This window comes from Trematomus bernacchii, unplaced genomic scaffold (assembly GCF_902827165.1).
Source record: "Trematomus bernacchii unplaced genomic scaffold, fTreBer1.1, whole genome shotgun sequence".
NCBI lineage: Eukaryota > Metazoa > Chordata > Actinopteri > Perciformes > Nototheniidae > Trematomus > Trematomus bernacchii.
In genome coordinates this window covers 311,906-332,951 of record NW_022987629.1, presented here as the reverse complement: position 1 = coordinate 332,951, position 21,046 = coordinate 311,906, and the positions used below count along the sequence as shown (strand labels likewise).

The following is a 21,046-nucleotide window of genomic DNA, read 5'->3' as shown; positions in this document are numbered from 1 at the left end:
ACAACTGTAAACAGGCTTGTCTGTTTGAGCAACTGGCAGAGTGCAGAGAAGTAGACAGGGTTGAGAGAGAGTGTAAGAGAGAGAGGTTCCAGGTGGTTGTATTGAAAATATTCAGGAGAACATTTGTCATTGTTCAGAGGTTGTTGTGTTGAGAATATTCAGGAGAATATTTGTCATTGTTCCAATGATAATAAACAAACATTTGCATAAAGCATATTTGTCCACTCATATGTTGATAAGAGTATTAAAAACTTGAAGGTACATTTAGAACAGATACAAAATGTGCGATTAATCGCGATTAAATATTTTAATCTACTGACAGCCCTAATTTCAACCAAATGTGAAGAGGTTACAGTTTTCAGGCCATGTCCAATATGTTTATGTTTTGTTTGATTAAATCTACTGAAATTGGCATTCAATACAAATGTATTGCACAATAGCTGTGCTTTATTTTAACTGAGCTATGCCTGTGGCAAGCTATTAACAGGCATTACACTGTGCCTTGTCTTTTGCTTTTTTAGTGTAGTGGAGCCTCACTTAGAGCGTTTACCGCGATCCATCTTTGGTGTTATGAAGTGACTGAGCACGTGAACTGTCTACGGGAGGGCGGGGGGAGCCTCGCTGCGGGGCAACTGTGGACCTCTGTCGCCTGTCAGCGCAACTTACATGATGCCGTTTAAAAAAATGAAGGGCGGACCGGCCGTTCTGTGATTCTCCAGAACATACTGATGGCCAGTCCGCTGCTGAATTCCACCGGGTCGCCGCGGCGCAGACGGACCCGGTGGAATACAGGGTCTACCGCGTTTAGGAACCGTTAAGCAGAATCAAAATTGTGTATTTTGTATGGTTACCCGGTACCCGGCATTTTCTTATCGGTTCTCATCTGGAACCGAGTTTCGGTTCCCAACCCTAATCGCTACTTTGTTCAAGTAGTTCTCCGTTACCTATTTGCTTTTTCCTGCGTACCGGACCCTATCCTGCTAGCCCGTTTGCTACCAGCCTCCAGCCGTTGGCCGTCAACAATCTCGCCAACTCCCTGCCGTCAGCTGGCCACTAACATTGGACACCCTCGTCTCTGCACAACACAGCTACGGTGGGAAAAAATGTTTTTTTCACGAACAGTTTCTTAGCTGTCTCCCTACTGGCTGACACCATCCCTGACTCCACCGTCACCCAGAATGTTTCCCCTACTGACCTGGTCAACACCTACAACAATGCTCTCTCCTCCTGTCTCAACCAACTCGCTCCAATAAAAACAAGTATGTCTCTTTCACTCACTCGGCCCCCTGGTACACCGATCATCTCCGTTGCCTCAAAAAGAAAGGTCGCCAGCTCGAAAGACATGCTAAACGAACTGGTCTCACTATCCACAAAGACATTTATAGACTGCACCAACAGCAGTACAAAGATGCCCTCAACAGTGCACGCTCCTTCCACTACTCCTCTGTAATACAATCTGGCAACCCAAAGTCCCTTTTTTCAACTATTAACAAGCTCCTCAACCCCATGGATAATATCTCCAACTCCTTCACCACCTCAAAGTGTGAATCCTTCTTCTCATTCCTCCAAAGCAAAATTGAAATAATACACAGCAACACAGCCAACTCCTCCGTCTCGTCCACCACCCATGCTTTCCCGGAACCTGCCTACCCTACTCCTTCCAGGCACCCTTTTACAGCCTTCAGACAAATTACCTCACTGGACATAGTTGCCCAAGTCACCGGCATGAATACCTCAACTTCCATCCTGGACCCCATGCCCTCCACCCTTGTCAAGGCCTGCCTCCCCCAACTCACTCATCTTATCACCACAGTCATTAACTCCTCTCTGTCCACTGGACTTGTCCCCCTTGCTCTGAAACTCGCTGCTGTCACTCCCATACTCAAAAAACCTGGTCTCAACCCTGATTCTCTCAATAACTACCGGCCCATTTCTAACCTCCCATTCCTGTCAACAATTCTGGAGCAAACTGTTGCCTCCCAACTAAAATCCCATCTGGACTGCAATAACCTTCATGAACCTTTTCAATCTGGTTTCTGTACTCGCCACAGCACAGAATCTGCCCTACTCAAGGTGACCAACGACATTCTCCTCTCTGCTGACTCTGGTTCCCGCTCAATTCTCATTCTCCTTGACCTAACAGCCGCATTTGACACGATCAGCCATTCCATCCTCATCAACCGCCTCCAGTCTTCCATTGGCATTACCGGTACTGCCCTCTCTTGGTTTAAATCCTATCTCTCTGACAGACATCAATTCATCTCTATTAACAACTCCAAATCCCCCACAGCCCCCGTCAATCATGGCGTCCCTCAGGGTTCTGTACTTGGTCCCCTTCTGTTCATCATCTACATCCTCCCAATTGGACAAATCCTCCGTCAACATCAACTCCAGTTCCACTGTTATGCTGATGACACACAGCTCTACCTCTCAACAAAATCAATTTCTCCAACCACACACTCCCAGCTCAGCACCTGCCTCACTGACATTAAAATTTGGATCCAAAACAATTTTCTAAAACTTAACTGTGACAAATCGGAACTTATAATCATTGGCCCAAACTCACTTACCCGCTCAACCCAAGATTTTTATCTTACCATCGATGGCTCCATTGTCAACCCCTCCACTCACATCCGTACCCTCGACCCCACCCTCACTTTCCAACCAGGTCACAAAAAACGCTTTCTTCCATTTAAAGAACATCGCCCGCATCAGACCCATCCATGCCTTTATAACATCCCGACTGGATTACTGCAACAGCATACTTTTTGGATCACCTGCATTCATACTAAAAAAACTTCAATATGTCCAAAACTCAGCTGCCCGCTTGCTCACCTCCACCCGACGCTCCGACCACATCACCCCTATCCTCCCTGACCTCCACTGGCTCCCCATCAAACACCGCATTGACTTTAAAAGATAACTTTTCACTTTCAAAGCCCTCAACAACCTTGCCCCCCCCCTACCTCTGTGACCTCATCCAACGACACACCCCCACCCGTCGCCTCAGGTCTGCTGAAGCTAACCTACTGCAGCCCATCAGGACAAAGCTCCGGACCTGGGGTGACAGGGCCTTCGCTGCAGACCCCCCCCCCCCCCCACTCTGGAACCCCCTCCCCAGCCACGTCAGATCTGCCAACACTCTCACATCATTCAAACAATCCCTCAAAACTCACCTTTTCACTCTTGCCTTCAACTCCTATCAACTAACCCCTTGCCCTTATTCCACCTACCTTAGCACTTTCTACTTTTGTTGTTATTTTGTTTTACTTGCTTGTAAGCGCTTTGAGCACCAGGAAAAGCGCTTTATAAATGTAATGTATTATTAGGGTCTGAGACCTAGGTCGGCGAAGACCCTATTGAACCCCTTTGACCACCGCAACATATGTGAAAACTCACCAAATGTTGCACGCGCGTCAGAAGTGGTGCAACTTGCGATATGTAATTGGTTCCGGAACCTTGCGTAAAAAATTGCGTAGGCCACGCCCACTTCCGTTTTTAACGTAAACTCCCCCCACTTTAACTTTCACGTAAACGAACGAAACTCGCGACGCATATCTAGGGTGCGGAGACAAACAAAAAAGCCTCTTGGAGGGGTATAAAAAATAACGTACAGGAAGTCGGACATTTTGAATTTGGCGTCGGAAAAACGCGATTTATCGTCCTCCGCACAAAATCTATCTTCTCCCAGGGACTTTATCCGTACGACTCGAAATTCGTCGGGTAGCGTCTCGAGACATGGGCAATTCAAAGTTATCACAGAAGTTTTTTTCTTTCGCACGGCGTAGCCGTGATTTGGCGCCAAAGTTCGCGTTCGCTTGATGCTAGGCGATCCCTCGCCATGGAACACGATGATGTCATAACACCAACTGACATACTCAGAACGCCACCAAACTTCACATGATGGTTAACACTGCGGCCCTGAACAGCTCTACGTCAAATTTGATGTTACTTAATATGGCGTTACCATGGCAACGCATCCCTCGCCATAAAACACGGTGTCGCTGTAACTCCAATGAACACGGTCCCATCGTCCCCCAATCTTCACTTTTATATCACCGGTCCATGCCTCAACAGCTCTACGTGAAATCTGAGATCTCACCGTATGTCGTTTCCATGGCAACGCATCCCTCGCCATAAAACACAATGTTGTCTTAAGTCAATGGAAAATGATCCAAACTGCACCAGACTTCATATGATGGCTAATGGTCCGGCCCTCAACAGCTCTACACCAATTATGGGATGTCATCATATGCCGTAGCCATGGCGACAGATCCCTCGCCATGAAACACTGTGTTGTCCTAACTCACTGGAAAAACGTCCAAACGGCACCAGACATCAGATGATGGCTAATGGTCCGGCCCTCAACAGCTCTACGCCAATTATGGGATGTCATCATATGCCGTTTCCATGGCAACGCATCCCTCGCCAAAAAACACAATGTTGTCTTAAGTCAATGGAAAATGATCCAAACTGCACCAGACTTCAGATGATGGCTACTAGTCCGGCCCTCAACACCTCAATATAACAATAGTGAGTTTTCCTCTAAAGCTGTTGCCATGGCAACGCATCCCTCGCCGTTAAGCACGATATTGCTATAACTCCTGTGTAAATGGTAAAAAAGTGTTCAAACTTTACATGTGTGCTAACGGTACAGCCCTAAACACATATATGTGTCAGTTTTGAGATTTCGTCAAATGCCATTGCCATGGTAACAAAATGGTGGCTGTGAAACATGGTTTTCTCATAACTCCAGTTAACATGCTCCAAACGGCCCAGAACTTCACAGGTTTGATAACGATGCAGCCCTCAACACATCTAGGCGTATAATGGGGTGTCATCAAATGCCGTTGCCATGGCGACAGATCACTCGCCATCAAACACAATGTTCATGATACTGCTGTAAATCCCATGTACGTTGTCCGATCGGCCTGAAACTTCCCACGTTTGCCAACGGCCGAGTCCTCGAGACACCTAGACACACACCTCGACGTGCGGACAACAGCCTGCGGAGCGTCGAAGACCCGCTCAACGCTGCTTGCAGCTTTAATTATTATTATTATTTAGACGCTTCTTGTGAGACTTGTGTTTTGTTTCGGTAAAAATGGTTAGCTGAGTTTCTTCCCGTTAGGTGGGTATGACACATTCATAGGTTTTTAAATGTTAAGAAGCCCTGAGACACAGTTTCGCGGGCGGGGGCTCTCGGGCTTAACAGGTTAACAGGTTAAGGAAATCACATTCCTTACAAAGTACTTCATATTCTACCAGATGTAAAGTTTTGTTGTCAAAAATTTGTTTTTTAAAGGGCCCATGTCATGGCCATTTCCACTGATCATAATTACATTGTTGAGGTATACTAAAATAGATTTATACTGTGCAATTTTCCAAACTCACATTGGTTTCGCATACAGCATCTCTGTCAAGCATGTGTATTCAGCAGTATTCACTTTCTCCACTAAACGACTCGTTGGAGCTCTTGCCCCCCCCTCCCTGTGAACCTAGTGTGCTCCGATTGGTCAGCTCGGCCACTCTGTTCTGATTAGTCAACCACCAGAGAGGCTCCGCCCGCTTTTTTCGGGGAACATCAGTGTAATGGTACAGCTGATATTTTATACTAACTAACCGAACTGAACCTACAACTGTTGTTATAGAAGAGTGTGACGGCCCCAGGGCCTTTGTGCAGGTGTGTTGCAGGGCTTACGGTGGGGTGGAGCTGAAGAGGGTAATCAGCGCGATCACGGACACCTCCGTAGCCGGTGCTATTAATCCCAGCGGCCCGGAGTCTCTCTCCAAAGCGGCTGCAGAAGGACGAACTGAGCGACCCTCTCCCCTCGACCACCTATCTCTGCATTTACCACAATAAATGTGCCGTGGTTTTGTAAACTCGTGTATGTCTCCTTGCCTTTCCGTTGTGGCCTACGAGCCGACATAACAAAGAGTAAGTTATTTTTACCTGTAATAAACTACTACTGTTTGATGAGAAATCAAATCATGGTTTGCTAATATATGAATTCAGGGAAGAAAGGATAGGCCTACTAAGTATTTCCATTAAACTTTATTTTTAGAAATGTACAAAATGAACATAAATATACATATATCAAGGTTCAAGGTTCAAGGTTCTTTATTGTCAATCTGACATAGCTACAGAGTAATTATGCAGTTGAAAATCTTATGTCACAGGCTTCTCCAACAATGCAACATAATAACATAACATAATAACAATAAGAGCATGAGCAATACAAAAATAATAATAGTTATAAAAATGAAATAAAGTTATGATGTGGAATAGTGCAGTATGAGTCTATATACAAGTTATTGGAATGATATATATATATTAGGTATTAGATACATACTACTGAGTAGCAGATGAATGTTTGATGTTGTTTCAACAGTTCAATTTTTTAACAGTCTCACTGCCCGCGGGAAGAAACTGTCTCCGAATCTTCTTGTCCTTGCCAGGATGCTGCGGTAACGTCTGCCTGACGGCAACAGAAAGAACAGTTTGTGGCTGGGGTGATGGGGGTCTTTGATAATCCGTAGTGATTTCTTCCTGAGCCGCTGGGAGTAAAGGTCCTCCATGGATGGCAGCTCCGTCCTGGTGATGTGCTGTGCAGTTTTCACCACCCTCTGTAAAGCCTTACGATCGAGGTCGGTGCAGCTGCCGTACCAGGCCGTCATGCTGCCAGTGAGGATACTCTCTATCGTGCACCTGTAGAAGTTGCAGAGTATCCTGGAATCCATTTTGAACCTCCTCAACCTGCGGAGGAAGAAGAGCCGCTGTCGAGCTTTCTTGGTGATGGTGGTGGTGTGAAGAGACCATGTCAGGTCCTCAGTGATGTGGACCCCAAGGAACCTGAAGCTTTTGACTCTCTCCACCGTAGTCCCATTGATGGCGATGGGGGCGTGTCCCTCTCCCTGCTGCTTCCTGTAGTCCACAATCAGCTCCTTTGTTTTGCTGATGTTGAGATGGAGGTTGTTATCCTGGCACCAAGATGTCAGGTTTTCGACCTCCTCTCTGTACGCCGTCTCGTCATCGTCTGTGATCTGGCCGATGACGGTCGTGTCATCAGCAAACTTCACGATGGTGTTGGAGCTGTGTGTGGCCACGCAGTCGTGGGTGAACAGGGAGTAGAGGAGAGGGCTGAGCACGCAGCCTTGAGGGGCACCGGTGTTGAGAATCAGGGTGGAGGATGTGATGTTTCCCAACCGCACTGCCTGGGGTCTGCCCGTCAGGAAGTTCAGGATCCAGTCACAGAGGGCGCTGTTGAGCCCGAGGTCTCTGAGCTTGATGGCCAGCTTGGAGGGCACAATGGTATTGAATGCTGAACTGTAGTCAATGAACAGCATTCTCACATATGTGTTCCTGTTCTTCGGGTCCAGGTGTGAGAGGGCAGTGTGGAGGGTGAGGGCTATGGCATCGTCTGTGGACCTGTTTGCTCTGTAGGCAAACTGCAGGGGGTCCAGAGATTCAGGGAGGGAGGAGGTGATGAATAATTTGACTAACCGCTCAAAGCACTTCATTATGATGGAGGTGAGTGCTACTGGGCGGTAGTCGTTGGGGCAGGTGATGATTGTCTTTTTGGGGACAGGAATGATGGTGGAGTGTTTAAAACATGTGGGGACTACAGGCTGCAGCAGGGACCTGTTGAAGATGTCTGTGAACACCTCTGCCAGCTGAACTGCACACACCCTGAGAACACGGCCAGGGATGCCATCAGGTCCAGGAGCCTTGTGTGGGTTAACCCTTTTAAAGGATTTACACACATCTGCCCTATTTAAAACAAAAGGGCAGTGTAGCTCCTGGTAACTTGGAAAAGGAGAAGGAAAAGCAGTGATTAAGAAGAAAGGGATGGAGATCTGGCAGAAAAGGTGGGAGAAAGACCAGAAAGGCAAAGAGTATCATAAAGTTCAAAACACAATCACAATTAATATTTATAAAGAAAGAAACAGAAGGGAGGAAATCATGATAGCTAGACTCAGACTAAATCACACAGCATTGAATGGTACTCTGTATGTCATGGGGAAAAGTGACAGTGACAAGTGTGGGAGCTGTGGAGTTAAAGAACATGTGGAACATATCTTATTACATTGTGACATCTATAAAGCTGAAAGAGAAAAACTAAAGGATAAAGTGATAGAGGCAGAGAGGGAATGGAGTGTGGTTGGTATTCTGGGAACAGAAGGAGAGGGAGGAAGAGCTACCAGAAAGGCACTGTTTACCTTTCTGAGGGAAACTGGGGTAATAAACATAATGTAACATTAGGTTAGAATAGATCATGGATTGTTGTTTTGTTTTATTTATTTATGTTTTTTGTTTATTTATTTATTTTGGATTAGATCATAGATATACGTCCATGAGTTAAGAGATGGAATGATATGATGATTCACACTCATGTACAGTAGGTGGCGGTATGCACCTTAAAGTTGTTTGCAATCCGCCAAAAACTGAGAGAAGAAGAAGAAGGAGGAGGCGTCTTCACCGGAAGTGAAGTTCCCAGCTCTTTCTAACCTGGATCCATGAGGCGTCTCGTCGCTACGGTTCTCTCTCTCTGTGTTCCCGATAAAGTGTGTGTGAGCTCCAGCACTACTGATCCATCATCTGTGTGTCTGGATAAACCTCCGAATAGACTCTGTGCTCTTTTTTCTGGAGCGTTTACCTCGGACTATAGGAGCTAGCTTAGCATGCTAGCTGGAAACACGTTAGCAACACTAGTCAGATTGAGAGTTTGATGGAGAGAGAAACGGTGTGTTTAACGGAGTTTGCAGGAAAAGGTGATCTAGTAAACATGAGTAAAGTCCAAATGCTGCTGTCGTTGAAGAAGCAGCGACTCACTGCTGCTCCTGAAGATATATTTGCTCTGTTTGAAAAAACGATAGCAGAGCTCGAGGAGGAGCTGTCTCTTTCCAAAGAGGAGCTGTCTCTTTCCAAAGAGGAGAACGAGAGACTCCAGAAACTACTGGACGCTGTTTTACAGCCTCAGCTTCGGATACACAGAGCAGGTCTGTTCCCTTTACTCTTCATTAACACTTTAAAGCAGAGGTGTCCAAACTACGGCCCGGGGGCCAAATGCGGCCCGCTGGCCATTTTGAATTGGCCCTCAGCTAATTCAAAAAGTATAATGAAATATGGCCCACAAATGAAACTTTTGCTTTTCTTATATTGTACTTCTTAAATATATATGTACAGATATATTACACAGTAGTATTCATGTGTTAATAAGCCCACTTTTAAAATAAATTCAGTCAATTCATGTTGATAACATTTTCTAACAAATCTTTGTTGATACAAAAAGCCTAATAACTTATTTTCATAACAAGCTTGAAATAGACCCTTCATATTTCATCTTATTATAATCACTCTGAGACTTCTGTTTTTAAGGGATGAGCTGCCAACAAGATAAATGAAACCCTACAGAGAGCTGTGATGTAGGCGGGTTTTTTCTTAAAACATATTCATGTATCGAGCCTTATTTACCTACATGTTGCTAACTTATAACTTAAAGTGGACCTATCATGCTATATTTAAATGATATATTGTTGGGCCATACCTATATAAGGTATATTTATACGTTTCTGTTTTCAAAATTCCCAACATCATGCATTTTAGCCATGCCTCATTTCGCTCTATTTGCTGTTTGCTGTCTACGGGGCTGATTCTGTGTGCTGCAGCTCACCACGCCCCCCTGCAGGAGAGGGGAGCCGTGCTCTGATGAAGTCAGAAGAGGGGGAGAAAAATAGATCTCCGTCCTCCATGTTATTATAGGCCTTTAGAGTCGTTATTCATTTGTTTTAAAGCTCAATAAATAACAAAGAAGACCTTTGACCGGCACTTTTCTAATTTTGTCCAGAAGATTTAAACTTTAACGGACATCTTGACCAGCGAAAGAAAACCTAACTGAAACTCTGCCGCACGGTCCCCTCGTTCCTTGGAAGAGGCGGAGAGGTGGGTGTTTGTCATCTGCTGGTGGACTAACCGAAGAGAATTACAGTGCTTGCCTCGACGAGGAGGGATTGCATTGAATTGAATTAAAGCAGCGGGAGCAAACGCTTGCCTCGGGGAGGGAGGAAAAAAAGCCACAGCGGAGAATAAACAGAAGGGTAACCATGGTTACCATATGCGCGGGAAGTCTTCTAAGCTGCTTTTGTGGCAGACTACAGCGCCACTTACAGGCCTGGCATATGTACTACAGCGTCTCCAGCGCTTTTGAACTGCAATGGCCGGCCGTGGCCCAACCCCACATTCCCCTGATTGGTGGAGAGTTGGCCCAATAGCCGTAGCGCCACTTTACTGACGTCAGTGAAGTGTTCAAATCTGGATCAGTTTTTATCAGATCCGTTGCAGCCCCTTTTTTTAGAGATTTGGGTATGGAGGAAAATAGAGAGGGTTGTGTTTTCTGACACTTTGTGAGTTCCCTGGAACACCGGGGACACATATTCATGTATAAAAGACGTACAAAAGTGCATTTTGCATGATAGGTCCCCTTTAACTGATGAGGCAATATACCTCACCTTTATGAGTGCCCCAGCCCTTCGTATGTTTTTCTGTATGTGGCCCTCGGTGAAAAAGGTTTGGACAGCCCTGCTTTAAACTCTTTTGGTAACACGTTAAACAATTTGGTAACACTTCTGACTGTTTATTATTGCTGGGCAACGATTAAACATTTTAATCATGATTAATCAAATTATTTTCTGCGATTAATTGCATTGTTATGCACAAGGGGTGTAACGGTTCACAAACATTTCGGTTCGGTACGTACCTCGGTTTTTAGGTCACAGTTCGGTACATTTTCGGTACAGCAGAAAAAATGATCGCAAAACATAAAATATCTTTTTGGGGTTTTTAATTATTATTAAACTGTGAATAATGTATTCACTCAAATAAATACAAAATATGATAAAATAAACATTAAGGTGCAGCATTTCGATGAACTGAAATAATCTGTATTTGAACTGTACTGTACTAGTACCTAAGCAGCCAGCTTGACATTAGGACTTGCTTGCTTGTCATTGTATTTTCTTTTTTTTTTTAAAGAAAAATTAACTTGTCCACATTGCTTGCCGAAAGGGCAGATCTGCTGGCACTAACAATGTCTCCTGCTGTGGAGAACACCCTCTCGCTAGGGACAGAGGTAGCAGATACAGCCAGGTAGCGCTTTGCTAACATGGCAACATAAGGATATTTGGCGTTTGTAAAAGCTTTGGCTCGGTCTGAACTTTTTGCGAGTGTTGGGAGGCTTAAATGCTAGTGGGAGTTGAGTTTGCACTTCAGTCTTTTTTCTTTTGGTACCGGTGATATTCACGTTCGGGGGATGCCTTTTCAAATGAGTGTGCAAGTTTGATGTATTGCCAGCCACGTAACCAATTTTAGTTGAACAATAACGACAAACAGCTTTGGTTCGGTCCACCTGTCTTTGTCCGTCATCCTTGTACGTAACTGCAAAACAAAAATGTTCCCAAACCGGAGACTTCAATGATGCTGGAGGATTTTTGAGCTCAACTTTATTTGCGTTCGTCATTTCGACAGTTCCTCAAACTACTGACTACATTTGAACGCATCCCTGTGACCAGCTCACCTTGAACTGCAGCAAATGGCTTGGTGTGAGAGGTTCCAAGTCATTTGGATCATTTGACACTGTAGTTATTGGTCGGCTGTTGAGAATTCCTTCAACTTCACACAGAACTGTTGAAAGGCTTTCGTCGTCAAGTGTTTGTTGTTTTGTGATGGATAGCAGAATTTTCTTTACAAGCCAGATTAGTCTTTCCCATACTCCGCCATGATGTGCTCCGTAAGGAGGATTGAAGGTCCATTTCACATCCTTTTGCCAGGGATGCAAACTTGTCACCTTTTGGCGAAATTCGCCGTTTTGAATCCAAAATAGGTCGTTTGTGTGATTCATGTAGATCTGCAATACAAATATTTTTGGGGTATGGGGGGTGTCTGGGACCCGGAGTAATCTGCGGCCGCGAGCTGTTATGTGCCATCATGACACGCATGGTGTTCTTTTTTAATATATTATAATGAAGCGGGCCGTTCAGGTGTTCAGAGCAGAGCTCCCTGTCGGAGCGGCAGAGCGTGATGTGCACTGAAAAGTTTTTCTGTCGCAATATTATTTAAGGAATCGTTGAGCTAGCTAACTAGCATACATTGTCACTATCTGCTAACGTTAGCTTTAGCCTTCGTTTTCAAATAGTTATTTTCATAGGCTATAAACGGAGGTGGTATAAGTATATATCTTGTACTAGAGTAAAAGTAGAAGTACTCAGGTCTTGTACTTGAGTAAAGGTAGAAGTACTCAGATCTTGTACTAGAGTAAAAGTAGAACTACTCAGGTCTTGTACTTGAGTAAAAGTAGAAGTACCAGAGTGTAGGAATACTCTGTTACAGTAAAAGTCCTGCATTCAAAATGTTCCTCAAGTGAAAGTAGAAAAGTATTATCATCAAAATATAGTTAAAGTAGCGACAGTAAAAGTAGTCATTGTGCAGATTGGTCCATTTCAGAATTATATATATGATGTGTTTTATGATTATCATTAAAGTGTTCTCAAAGCTGGTAAAGGTGCAGCTAGTTTGAATGACTTTGTATACTGCAGGGTAGCTTGTGGATTTACTCCAGGTGGAACTAAAGTCTGATTTAACACTTGATTATATTTCACATCATTCATCCACATCTGTGAAGTAACTAAAGGTATTAAATACATGTAGTGGAGGAAAAGTACACCAGTTACCTCTGAACTGTAGAGGAGAAGAAGAACAAAGTAGCAAAACATTGAAATACTTAAATATAGTACAAGTATCTCAAGATTGTACCCAAGTATAGTACTTGAGTTTATGAACTTAGTTACTTTACACCACTGGCTATACAGATAGAAAGACTAAGCCTTGCACAGAGGCATGAAAATACATTTTCAAAATGCTCAACAGTGCTGCCAAAATTATAAACTGACTGCTACACAATTAAAATAAATGCTTTTATACATTTCTATTAGATGTGACTCTTTGGCGTTTCTGTTATTATGAACTGCTTTAGTTGTTCTGACTGCTAAAATCCTCTGTTATTCCTCATTTTAAAGCTGATATTCCGTGGGGTCGGGGGGCTCGGATCCTTGTCACCTTTTTCATACCTGATGAGTTTGCATCCCTGTTTTGCTGGAGGGCTTGTTCTATTTTGCTCAGATTCCACTCTTTTATAGATTCCTTCAGCTATCTTTCAGTGGCAACGCAATTAGTCCCATTGTCTGACCTCATCTCCAATACTTGGCCTCTTCTGCTGATGAAACGTCTGCAGGCATTAATGCATGAATCTGTATCCAACGAATGAGCTACTTCCAAGTGCACCGCTCTGGTTGTTAGACAGGTAAAGATAACTCCATATCGTTTCACAATGCTTCGTCCTCTTTTCACTTCCAGGGGGCCAAAGTAATCCACTCCAACATATGTGAATGGTGGTAGGTCTGGTATAATTCTGTCTGTTGGCAGATCTGAAATGTTTTGTTCTCCTGCATTTCCATGCATGCGTCTGCACACGGTGGGTGTTTCTCAATGTAGAGGACGCTTCCTTGGTAGAACAAGTCCCTCCGAGTCAGTTCCTTCTGAAGCGAGGCAAAAATCCTTCCTAGCCTCGGAAAACGAAGAATGGTGGAACAGGCTAACAGGTGTGCGTCATATGCGAGGCCCCGCCTTAAATGGAGCGCGATTTCCGCCAAAGATTTTGGAAATTGGTCCGTCCGCAAACTAAGCATTGTGGGGATTTTAAGACCGCAGAGGCTACATATGTGCAGCCTCGAAATTTCCCTCAACGAAGGACGCCGGCCTCTGTAGAATTCCAAGTATCCTGGACATTGGAACAGTCCTTCGGCGGCACTCGATGACGTAGTATCCTTGGATAGCTCTGGAGCAGCTTTCCTCGACATTGAGATACACCCAGTACATTCAGATATAATTTTTCTGGCTAATGCATTGGCACATGGTATCCAGTATTTTTGTCTTAACCTGGATAACATGATTCCTTCCACTGTGACCAACTTGTTGATGAATATCTCGAAGTATAGTTTTAGAGACATGGTGGTGTTTTCCAAGAATGGTTGGGTGCTTTGCTTCCTCAGGCATTGCCATTTTATTTAGCCTTCCTCCAACCTTTACCAGTTCATTCTCGTACACTGGATCCAATTTATACAGTGCACTACTTCCTTTGATAGGTTTTCCCCTTTTCAAAGTGTCCACTTCCTCTGGAAAAGACACAAAAGAACACAACACTGCTGCTTCAGCCTTATCCAAGTTATCCTTGGAGATTGTGAGACCTCTCATAGAGTCATTAAACACTCTCATCTCCTTCTCAATCAGCTTTATTCGATTTGGTCGAATTTGTCAAATGTATTGAACTGGTGATCACAGTTTGAACAGTTGACAGCTATAGGCCTACAGCTTTCATGCTTAAAACATAACTTGGTTTTTAAATTAAAGAGGGATCATACACGAACAACATAACCGGTTAGGGTAACGTAACCCTATTACAACAGAGATCAACAACCTATAACAGGGCCTATGCACAGAATGCAGCTATTCAATACTCATTCTTGTTTAAGAATATGAGCATGTCTACATGCTCAGCGGAGAGGCGGAGGCGATCAGGCCAGCTATAGAGAAGACCCTCTCAGCTGGAATTTGGGCATAAGATGAGGTTTGAGTCTGCGTGATCTGCGTGTAGGGAGGGGCAGCAGCCATATCATTAGCTAAAACTAGCTAGATCTGATGGATTTGGACATAAACGCGAGTGAAGTATAACCGGACGCGAGAGAGAGAGAGAGAGAGAGAGAGAGAGATCAGCACCTGCAGCGGTTTTAGTAAGAGCATAGGTTGCACAACTTGCTGATGAAGTGGCACCAAATAGATGTACTGTCATCCTGTACTCAGCGAGAGGTAAACTGACATCTCCTCCTGGCCACCAAAGAAAGCGAAGATAATCTTGATCGGCAGGAGCCACCTTGACCTGATGATACATCCCCACGAAATCAGCTATGAAAGCTATTTGTTCTTGTCTGAATCGAATGAGCACACCAAGTAGCGTGTTGGTAAGATTGGGACCCTGAATAAGCTTTTCATTGAATGAATATCCTTGATAAGATGCAGAACAATCGATCACTACACAAATCTTGCCCTTCTTTGGGTGATGAACCCCATGACGTGGTATGCACCACATATTTCCACTCTCAGGTTTGAGCTGCTCTTGGGGCAGTAGCTGAGCGTGACCTTTTGCTATCACAGCCTCCAAGAATGTTTTATATTCATCATGGAAAACTTTGTTCCTTTTGAATTTCCTTTTTTAATGATTCTGCTCTGCAAGTTTGCGATTGTTTGGCATCATGATATTCTTCTGTTTAAATGGAAGTTCAAGCTGATAATGTCCATCTTTGATTTCAGCTGAATCTGACATGATCTTTAAGAATTGTTTGTCTTCAACTGACATCTCTTTCTTCTCATCACAACGTCTCTCTGGAAAGTCATGATTGTATTGCTGCACCAGCAGCTCACTTAAACCTGTCACTGATATCCGATTAACAACAGCACATGAAGTATTCTCAGATTCAGTGGTTTCCTGATTCAGTCCATTCACAACCCAACCTAGGACTGTCTTAACAGCAAAGGGTCCTCTATTTTGACTGTTTATTATTTTCCACGGCTCCATTAGCTTTGGTGCATTTGTTCCTATAAGCAACCCGATTTCACAATCCAATTCAGGCAACTTAATTTCTCTTAGATATTTGCATTTCTTTTTCTTGAGTGGGAATGTGCTCTTTTCCAGCAGGAATTTCCTCTTTTGTGTATACTTTAGGCAGCTGATTAAAATCATTGCCTTCGATGCAACTCACTTCAAGATCTTTGACAAAGGAAGTGTCAATCATTTTCTCCTGACCCATTGTTTTTAAGACGATTTTTGTTCTCTTGCCCTTGGCATGCACATCTTGTTGAAGGGCTTGAGTACAACAACTTGCAGTGCTTCCCTGATCCATAAATGTGTAAGTCTGCAGTCTGGTTCGAGTTTGACAACTTTATTTGAACTGGGATAATTGGTAGGGTTTGTTGACCACCGGCCCCAGTGTGGTTTCTGCCATTTAAAGAGACTAATGCACTACTTACAGAAGCTGCTTGGGTGTAATTATCAGAGTTGTCTTTTTGTTCAATCTTTTTCTTGTAGATGTGCAATATTGTTGGATGTTTCATTGAACAAACTTCACATTTCATTCTTTTCTGACAGTCTTTGGTTAGATGTCCTTTCGTTAGACAGCCAAAGCAAATTTGATGACAAAAGATGGCGCCTGTGTCGGCTCGCCGCTCCCTCAGCTCTCTACCTTTAGCTATCCTGTTTTTGTTTTATGTTTGTCAGAATGTCTCTGCTCTGCTCGTTTACGATCGCCAAGCTCTCCTCCACCTCAGACCCTCACTGGAGTTGATATTGCTGCCCAAACCTACATCTGGCAACCATAAATCGCTTTTTATGTTTTTCCGGAGCTGCGGACTCTGCTGGGCCCGCTGGCAGCTCCTCCTGCCCGACTGACTGCTCCCGGCCCGCGCGGCGTTCAACACGCACATCTTCGTCAGCTGAGACGCACTACACCTTCGGCAAGCCCAGAGCGAAAACTTTGCATGGCTTTGCTAAATGCTAGGTCGATAGCAAACAAAACGTTCCTGCTAAACGACTTCTTCACCTCTCGTGAACTGGATTTTATGTTCCTGACGGAGACCTGGCTCATAGTTCTCTGATGTTTTTAATGCTTCTCCGATCTGTAAATTAGATGTGAACTGTGCTTTTAATGCTGATGAGCTTATCTCCATGTTTGACTCGACATGCACACTAATACTGGAGTCTGTTGCTCCTTTTACGCTTAGACGCACCAAAGTTCTATCAGAGCCGTCGCTCAATGACTGTACTCGTGCTCTCAGACGCTTGCAGACGTGCAGAGAGAAAAAGGATAAACTCCATGTCAACCTAGAAATCCTTCGTGCTTGCCTTTCTGACTACCAGACGGCAGTCAAAGCAGCCAAAACAGAGCACATTTCTCTGTTAATCTCCAAAACAGCCATAAACCTCAGGTTCTTTTTAATGTCCTCAACTATATCATTAATCCCTGTGATGTTTCTTCTATTGTCCCATCGACTACTCTCTGTGATAAGTTTCTTAAAAAAAATGTATTGAAAAAGTATCTGCTCTTAGGCTAGCCCACACTAGTGCTACCCCAGATCCTGCTCCTTTTCTGTGCCCTGCTGTCCTCGACCACTTTGAGCCTGTATCCCTCTCTTCTCTCTCGGATGTAGTCAAGCACCTGCGGCCGACAAACTGCACCTCAGACAGCATTCCCTCTCGCCTTCTCAGATATGTTTTTGATTCAGTTGGAGCAAGTATTTTATTACTTTTAAACACCTCTCTTAGCTCAGGATGTGTCCCAGCTGCCTTCAAACATGCCGTGGTTAAGCCACTACTTAAAAAGAAAAATCTCTACCTTTTTTATCAAAAGCCCTGGAGCGAGTAGTCTACGCCCAGCTGCAGTCTTTTTTAACCTAGGTTCAATTCTCACAAAACATAATATTCCCTTCCACTGCTACGCCGACGATGTACAGATATATCTGCCTCTCAAAGCAAATGTCAAACACTCACTACAGCAGTTGATGGACTGCTTAACAGAGATAAAATCCTGGCTGAGTAAAAACTTTCTCAACCTCAACGAGAGCAAGACTGAGGTCATCTTTTTTGGACCCCAACCTCCAGCCTCTCCGGTTGATATTCTGGGCTCTCAAAAAAAACATCCTCCCCTCGGTCATGAACCTTAGAGTGACATTCACTAGCACTTTTAAATTCGACAAGCAGGTCAGCACTGTAGTCAAATCCTGCTTTTTTTAAATAAGACTATTGGCCAAAACCAAGTCGTATTTATCTTTTAATGACTTAGAAAGGGTTATTAACGCCTTTGTTACCTCAAGACTGGACTATTGCAACGCTCTGTATGTGGGTATGGACCAGGCCTCAATTAAACGCCTGCAGCTAGTCCAAACGCAGCTGCACGTTTGCTGACTGGCCACAAAAAGCGTGACCACATCACCCCAATTCTGGCCTCACTGCACTGGCTTCCAGTTCGGTTCAGAATTGATTTTAAAATCCTTTATTTGTTTTTAAAGCACTAAATGGGCTGGCTCCGGCCTATATAGCTGAACTCCTCCAGCGCTACACCCCAGCCAGAGCTTTAAGGTCTGCTGACCAGCTGCTGCTGGTAGTGCCCAAGACCAGCTTAAAACCCGAGGGCACCGAGCCTTCGCAGCAGCTGGCCCGAGGCTCTGGAACACTCTGCCCCTCCATGTGAGGTCGGCCCAGACCCTAGGGGTTTTTAAATCTACACTAAAAACACACTTCTTCTCTCTGGCCTTCTAGTTAGAGCGGAGCACGACTCCTGACTTTTCCTTGTGTTTTATTTTTATTTTTTATATATATATCTGTTGTAATTTATTGTCTTTTATTGTGATTGTAGTAATATGTTTTTATTACATGTACAGCACTTTGGCTCGACCAAAAATCGCTTTTAAATGTGCTTTATAAATAAAACTTGATTTGATTTGAAATTCCTTGTGCATTTAAGCAGTCAATCTTTTCATTGTGAGATTTTTTGTTCATGTTACATGTTTCAGAGGTGTGTTCTCCTGCACAAAATACACAGCGCCTCTTAACAGTAATGCCTTTATGGTCTGATTTGATGTTTTGGAAAGGTTTTTGCTCCTCACTGATTATTGGGCTTGTCACAGTAACACAACTACTTCCCTTATAACCATGAGCAGGCTTATTGCTGGGTGATTTGTACACTTTAATATCCCTTTTTGGCATGACATCCTGTATGTCTCCAAACATGGGGTCTGATGCAATGCGTGCATGCTTTTCAATGAAGTCGACCAATATTGGAAACTTTGCTCTTGTCTTATTGTGTTCATAGTATGCATATGCAGTTGTTCTCCACTTTTCCCTAAGTTTAAATGGGAGTTTCATGATCACATTTCTCATGTTTGATGTGCTATTCATTTCATCCAAAAACTCAACATCTTCCATTGTGTTGCAACATCCACGAGCATAATAATGCAGTGCTTTTCTATCTTCACTCTTGATGGCATTCCAGTTCAACATTTTGTCCAAACAAGCTGCTGCGATTAAGAGTTGATGTCCATAGTTCTCTTGGAGCAGTCTTCCAAAAAGCCCTTTTTAGAATCCATGTATTGGCAACTTTTTACCAAGTCTTTAGCTTGGCCTTCTGTATACTGCTCTAGAAAGAACAGCCTGTCTTTGTAATTGTCTTTGTAACTGCTGCAGCTCCCCTGTCACAAGGACAGATACTGGAAAACATTCCTGCCCACTGCAATAACACTGTACAACAAATCACCTCTGGCTGGAAGAGAACTCTCTGCTCCATAGTTTCTCTAGAAATAAAACCACCTTGTACATTTTACTCACACATAATCTGTTTCATATTTAATACTCCATAATTCCATATATTTTGAATATATATATATATTTGTATATTTGTATATATATATATATATATATATATATATAATATCTGTATGTATATTTTCTATTTTGTATTTTGACATGTATATTTTATATTTTATTTTATATTTTATTTTATTTTATTTCTATTCTTGTATATTTTGTTTTATTGTAAAATGCCTTTTATGCTGCTGTAACAAAAACAATTTCCCAATTTGGGATCAATAAAGTACGATCTATCTATCTATCTATCTGTCAGTGTCATCTTCTATTGTATTTTTCAAACATTCTGATGAATGAAAGGTACTGTAATGGATCTCTTTAAAGATGGGTATTTCTCTGGATGGGAGTAATGTTAAGCGTTGCTCCTTCGTTAGCATTTCAGTGATTTCGTTTTGTCGCTGCGTTACTTGAATAAAGTCATTGCTTTCTATCCGAGAGCTTTGTCTGACCTGGATGGAGTGATGCTGCTGTCCTTGTTGTGGGCCTTGGTTGTAATACTTGTACATGACCACTAGGGGCTGCATGACTTGAGTTTATTGAATTGGAGTCTATAGCCGCGTTCACACCGCAGTACTTTTCCCACTTTAGTTCTGATATAGTTCCGAAATGTCGCGTTCACACCAAGCGGCAAACTCTGGGGAAGAGCCGAGACGCCAATACGGAAGTGCCACAAACTGCAGTTCATATATTGGCCGATAGGCGATGACTGCAGAAAGGAGCAATTTCCATAGACCCCAATGTTAAAATGCCCAATTTCACAGCAGAAAAAAACGTTTCTAGCCCTGGCTCCAATACATTTTATTATGTATATAGTTAGATTCCACCTTCGTGATTATGAATCTGTGAGTGAATTGTTTTCTAACGCGACCCTTTTATTTATATTAGGTCTTAAAGTTTTTGCATAAATTAGGGCGTGGTCACATTGAGTGACAGCTCTGTCAGGTGACTGCTGCTGTTAGCTTTTTGTCTCTCTGCTAGCTGCTCCGTCCGTGAAGCTACAGGGACACTGCCTGCCCAGTTCATCCAGGGAACACAACTTGATCCCGGCCGTGTTTGTTTGTTCTTCATGCTTATATATCGGACTATTGTGACTCGCTCTGCGGTTAAAACAGACGGTGCATGAATGCCGTTTTGCGGTAAGTGAAATTCGAGTACTTTATTTATGTGTTTATGATACGTAATGAATGTTAAGGCTTGGGTTTGCGTGTAAGCGATTGGTAGCTATGCTCAAGTATGTAGACAAGCTAACGTCGAAGTAGTGTATGTGAAATCAACCTCACAATAAGATGTGTGTATATTACAATTATTAATGTCATATTTTCAAGATGATTACTTAGATATTACAATATGGTTGGTTGAGCTGGAGTTCATTATTGAGTTTACACGTTAACGTCACAGTCATCTGAAGAACGAACCCAAACGTTGTTGTTTTTATTAATTGCATTACCAAATTGGTATCAAATAAACAGTAACACAACAGCATTGGTAACACAACTTCCAAAGTTACAGTAAAATAAAAAGAA

At 43.3% G+C, this 21,046-nt stretch overlaps 1 protein-coding gene across 1 annotated transcript in view; it reads left to right on the top strand.

The window, feature by feature from the left end:
- Positions 1-21,046, top strand: part of LOC117484542 (endothelial zinc finger protein induced by tumor necrosis factor alpha-like) — a gene marked incomplete at its 5' end in the record, with an annotated part of 54,471 nt that overhangs the window by 12,448 nt on the left and 20,977 nt on the right. The window contains one exon of the mRNA XM_034132970.1: positions 522-548. Coding sequence (XP_033988861.1) covers positions 522-548 — 27 coding nt within the window. The remainder of the gene's footprint in view (positions 1-521; positions 549-21,046) is intronic.